This window comes from Gossypium hirsutum, chromosome D09 (assembly GCF_007990345.1).
Source record: "Gossypium hirsutum isolate 1008001.06 chromosome D09, Gossypium_hirsutum_v2.1, whole genome shotgun sequence".
Taxonomy (NCBI): Eukaryota; Viridiplantae; Streptophyta; class Magnoliopsida; order Malvales; family Malvaceae; genus Gossypium; species Gossypium hirsutum.
In genome coordinates, this window is record NC_053445.1 from 2,457,228 (window position 1) to 2,461,372 (window position 4,145).

The 4,145-nt window shown below is 29.0% G+C and overlaps 1 protein-coding gene and 1 long non-coding RNA gene across 2 annotated transcripts; one reads left to right on the plus strand and one right to left on the minus strand.

Moving 5' to 3' along the window:
- On the plus strand, positions 1-1,755 carry LOC107888542 (UDP-glycosyltransferase 83A1). The gene is made up of 2 exons (XM_016812685.2): positions 1-566; positions 802-1,755. The coding sequence occupies exons 1-2, from the start codon at positions 86-88 to the stop codon at positions 1,659-1,661; spliced, it is 1,341 nt and encodes a 446-aa protein (XP_016668174.2). The 5' UTR covers positions 1-85; the 3' UTR covers positions 1,662-1,755.
- LOC121221090 (uncharacterized) lies at positions 746-1,220 on the minus strand. Its single transcript, XR_005918369.1, has 2 exons — positions 1,079-1,220; positions 746-877 (listed from the first exon to the last, which is right to left on the minus strand). It is a non-coding gene; the product is annotated as an uncharacterized lncRNA (long non-coding RNA).
- Positions 1,756-4,145: the final 2,390 nt, after the last annotated feature.

Genomic DNA, 4,145 nt, shown 5'->3' on the forward strand with positions numbered 1-4,145 from the left:
CACAAAAGAACAACATCAAAGCACAATATCTCAATGATATATATATGCTATTAAATGGAAAATTGATTTCAAGTACCAAAACAACATGGAAAATCCACATATTTTGGTAATTCCATACCCAGCACAAGGCCATGTGATTCCCCTAATGGACCTTTCATCATGTTTACTCAAACATGGCTTCAAAATCACATTTGTTACCCTGGAGTTTAATCATCAAAATGCCATGGATATATTGGCATTGAGAGGAGAAGAAATGGGTAATCGGGTTCATCTCGTTTCGGTTCCAGACGGGCTCGGATCATCGGAGGAAAGGAACCAACCAGGGAAGATATCTGAAGCAATATTGCAGACCATGCCAAGGAAAGTAGAGGAGCTTATTGAAGAGATTAATGGATCAGAAAGGAAGATAAACTGTGTGATTGCAGATCAAAGCTTAGGTTGGGCTTTGGAAATTGCAAAGAAACATGGAATCAAACGAGCTGCTTTTTGTCCTGCAGCAGCTGCATTGTTGGTGTTAGGATTTAGTATCCCAAAATTGATTGATGATGGAGTTATTGATCAAGATGGTAAGTTCCTATATCTCTAAATGTTCAATTGTTAGCACATTTTGTTTGGGGTTAAATAAATTGGTAATTGTTTTCACTTTGAGATTTGAACGAGGTAACTGTTTTCGCATTGGGTTTGAATTTTTTTTATTTAAGTTAATCCTTGAACTTGGTAATTGTTCCAATATTGGGACTAGGGCTGAACAAGAAAAACCATTGTGTTTGCAACTATTAATTGAAAGGATTTTCTTTGCAGGAACTCCATTAAAAAGAGAGATGATCAAGTTGTCACCAAATATGCCCCCAATGAACACAATGAACTTTGTTTGGGCCTGCATTGGCAACATCAATGCACAAAAAAACATCTTCAAACTCATGGTTAGAAACAATGAATCCATCAAATTAACTGATTGGTTGCTTTGCAACTCAACCTATGAACTTGAACCAGCAGCATTCACAATGGCTCCCAATATCAAACCTATAGGTCCATTGTTAGCACCAAAGTCAAAACCAACTGATTCAAATTGCCTCACCTGGCTGAACCAACAAGCACCACAATCAGTCATCTATGTTGCATTTGGCAGTTTCACAACCTTCAACACCACCCAATTCCAAGAACTCGCACTTGGGCTCGAACTCACAGGCAGACCCTTTCTTTGGGTAGTTCGATCTGATATACCAAATGGAAGAAACAGTGCTTACCCAGAAGGGTTTCAAGAGAGAATCGGTAGTAGAGGCCAAATGGTGGATTGGGTACATCAGAAAAAGGTTCTTTCCCATCCTTCCATTGCATGTTTTATAAGCCATTGTGGTTGGAATTCAACAATGGAAGGTTTAAGCAATGGCGTCCCTTTCTTGTGTTGGCCTTATTTTGCTGATCAGTTCTTTAACCAAAGTTATATTTGTGAGTATTGGGGTGTTGGGTTGGGGTTTGAAAGAGATGGGAGAGGGACCATTACAAGGAATGAAATCAGGAATAAGGTCGAACAGTTGGTGGGCAATGAAAAGTACAAAGCAAAATCAATGGCTTTGAAGGAAACAGTCATGAACAGCATCGCAGAAACCGGTGGATCTAATAATAATTTGAAGGATTTTGTCAAATGGTTAAATGAATAGGTATATTACATATGCACAGACTTTGGAGAAGACGTCTGTTTGGGAGAGTTGTATCTATGTGTTGTTCATATTCACATAATACTATTTATTTTTATATTACGTTAGCAAATAATTTTAAAATTATAATAATTCAAATTTTAAAAAAAATTATAAAAAGCTCTTAAAAATAAAAAAATTTATAATTTGGTCCCTCTTAGTCCTCTTACGTGTAATATTGGTGCAAACAAGTACAATTGTGGACAGTGTTAATAAAAAAAAACATTTTGAATGCCAACGTGGACAACAATCCAAACATGAGAGAACTCACTTTGTCAGCTTTAAAAGATCCATGTTAAAATTAAGACAGTATTTTTTTAAGGTTTAATGCTCAATTTTATTTTGGTTTGTTTTCTTATTTTGGTCCCTAATCTTTTTTTTTTATTTACTTAAATCATCATTCCGTTATTTGGTTTAACTCATCTGTTAGTAACCATGTTAAAAATTCGGTTACCACGTGGAATCAATAAGAATGTGCTACGTGAGACTTAAATTTATTTAAAATGAAAACATTGATCCACTGTTGACCATATGTTAATCGGTATTGACTATCGTTGACCAACTTCGATTATCCACGTGGCGTTATTAGAACACATCATGTCACCCTTCTTTTTTGTATTTTAATATTATATATAATATGTTATTTAAAAATATAAATTATATATAATAGGTAAATAATTCAAAAAATTTTCTAAAATATATAAATTTAAATTTTAAAAATCAAAATATTATATAAAAATTAATTTTTAGAAAAATTTAAAAAATTTATTTAATTTTAAAAAATTCCAAAAAAAAACTTAATTTTTCAAAATTTTATATTCTAGAAAAATTGTCATAATTTTTTTTCAAGAACTCTAAATTCTAAAAATTCAAAACAATATATCCAAATTTCCAAAATAGATAAAGTTCATAAAAGTTTCAAGTTTTTAGAAATTTATCTTTTTTTTTAATTTTTAGAATTTAGATTTTTTGAAAAAAATTAAAATTTATGAAAAAAAATTCAATTTTGATATAATTTTTACACAATATTTTGATTTTTAAAATTTAAATTTATATATTTTAGATTTTTTTTTATTTTTTGAATTATTTATATATTATATATAATTTTTTACATTTTTAAACAATATATCATATATAATATTAAAATACAAAAAAGAAGGTGATGTGGACGGTTAACACAACATCTAGTGAATGGTGAGTCATTGTTTTTATTTTAAATAAGTCTAAGTGCCATCTGACAACCGTTTTTTTAACATCGTAGCAAAAAATGAATTGAATTAAGTAACAGTAAGTGTCAGTCTAAAATAAAGAAATAAAATGAGAAAACAGCATAGTTTGAGACCAAATTAAGCATTAAGCCTTTCTTATATTAACATTTTTATCAATTTTACTTATGTGCATCAATATTGATAGTAGAAATATTGGATTAAATGTAATTATTCATGATTCATAAATATAAATTCTTTCAGAGTCTATAATTATTATTATTATTTTTTGAATCTAAATTTGAGAATGCAATGTTATTTAACATTGCACTCATCTCTTGTTGGTTCTAGGTCTCATCTTTAATTAAAAACAAAAAAATGAAAAAAAATATTGGATCTTGTAAATCTACCATTTTGTAATGCCTTTTTTTACATAAATGTTATTAAAAAAATAATTTATTTACTTAAATAATGTGCTTAGAATTATTTATCAAAATAATATGAAATAAACAATATTTAAGTAAATTTAACGCGAAATTATTATCATTGGTGACGATTTGAGAATCCCGAGACCCAAATCGTCCTGAACTGACAGAGTAATCTGGGATTTCGAGATGACAAGTTTAACAAGATAAAGAATCTCTGTAACCTCAGGATACTAGATCACCACCAATTACAGCGATCATAATATAAAAATTCAAATTAGTGTGAAAAAACATAATATTTTGGTAAATAATAATTGTTTTCATAATATTTTAGTAACAATTTATGGTCTCAAATGTAATTTTTGTTGTGTTATATTCACTTCAATTATTAAAATGTCATATATTTAAATTTTTAAATTGCAATAAATGGGGTTGGGATTTTTAAAAATAAAATATAAAAAAGAGTTTCAGTAAAATGGATGAATATTTTAAAATATTAAACCATTGATAGACACAATTGAAAAATTATACTAATTTTTTGGGGTCAAAATTGAATAATAAATTTTTAAAGGATCAAAATGTAATACTATCATTTATTAACTTACAAATTTTGAAATATCAAAATTCCTCTGCCTCCAAACAATTTAACCTAGCTTTATTCCTTAAGATAAAGTAGCCACAAAGTAAATAACCCCAGCCACCTTTCCTTATTTAAAGTAAAGAGACTAAAATTAAAAAATTACATGATAGAGGGACCAAAAATGAAATAAACCAATATCTTTTCACAAAAAAAAAAAAGGAGGTCAACAACCATTGCT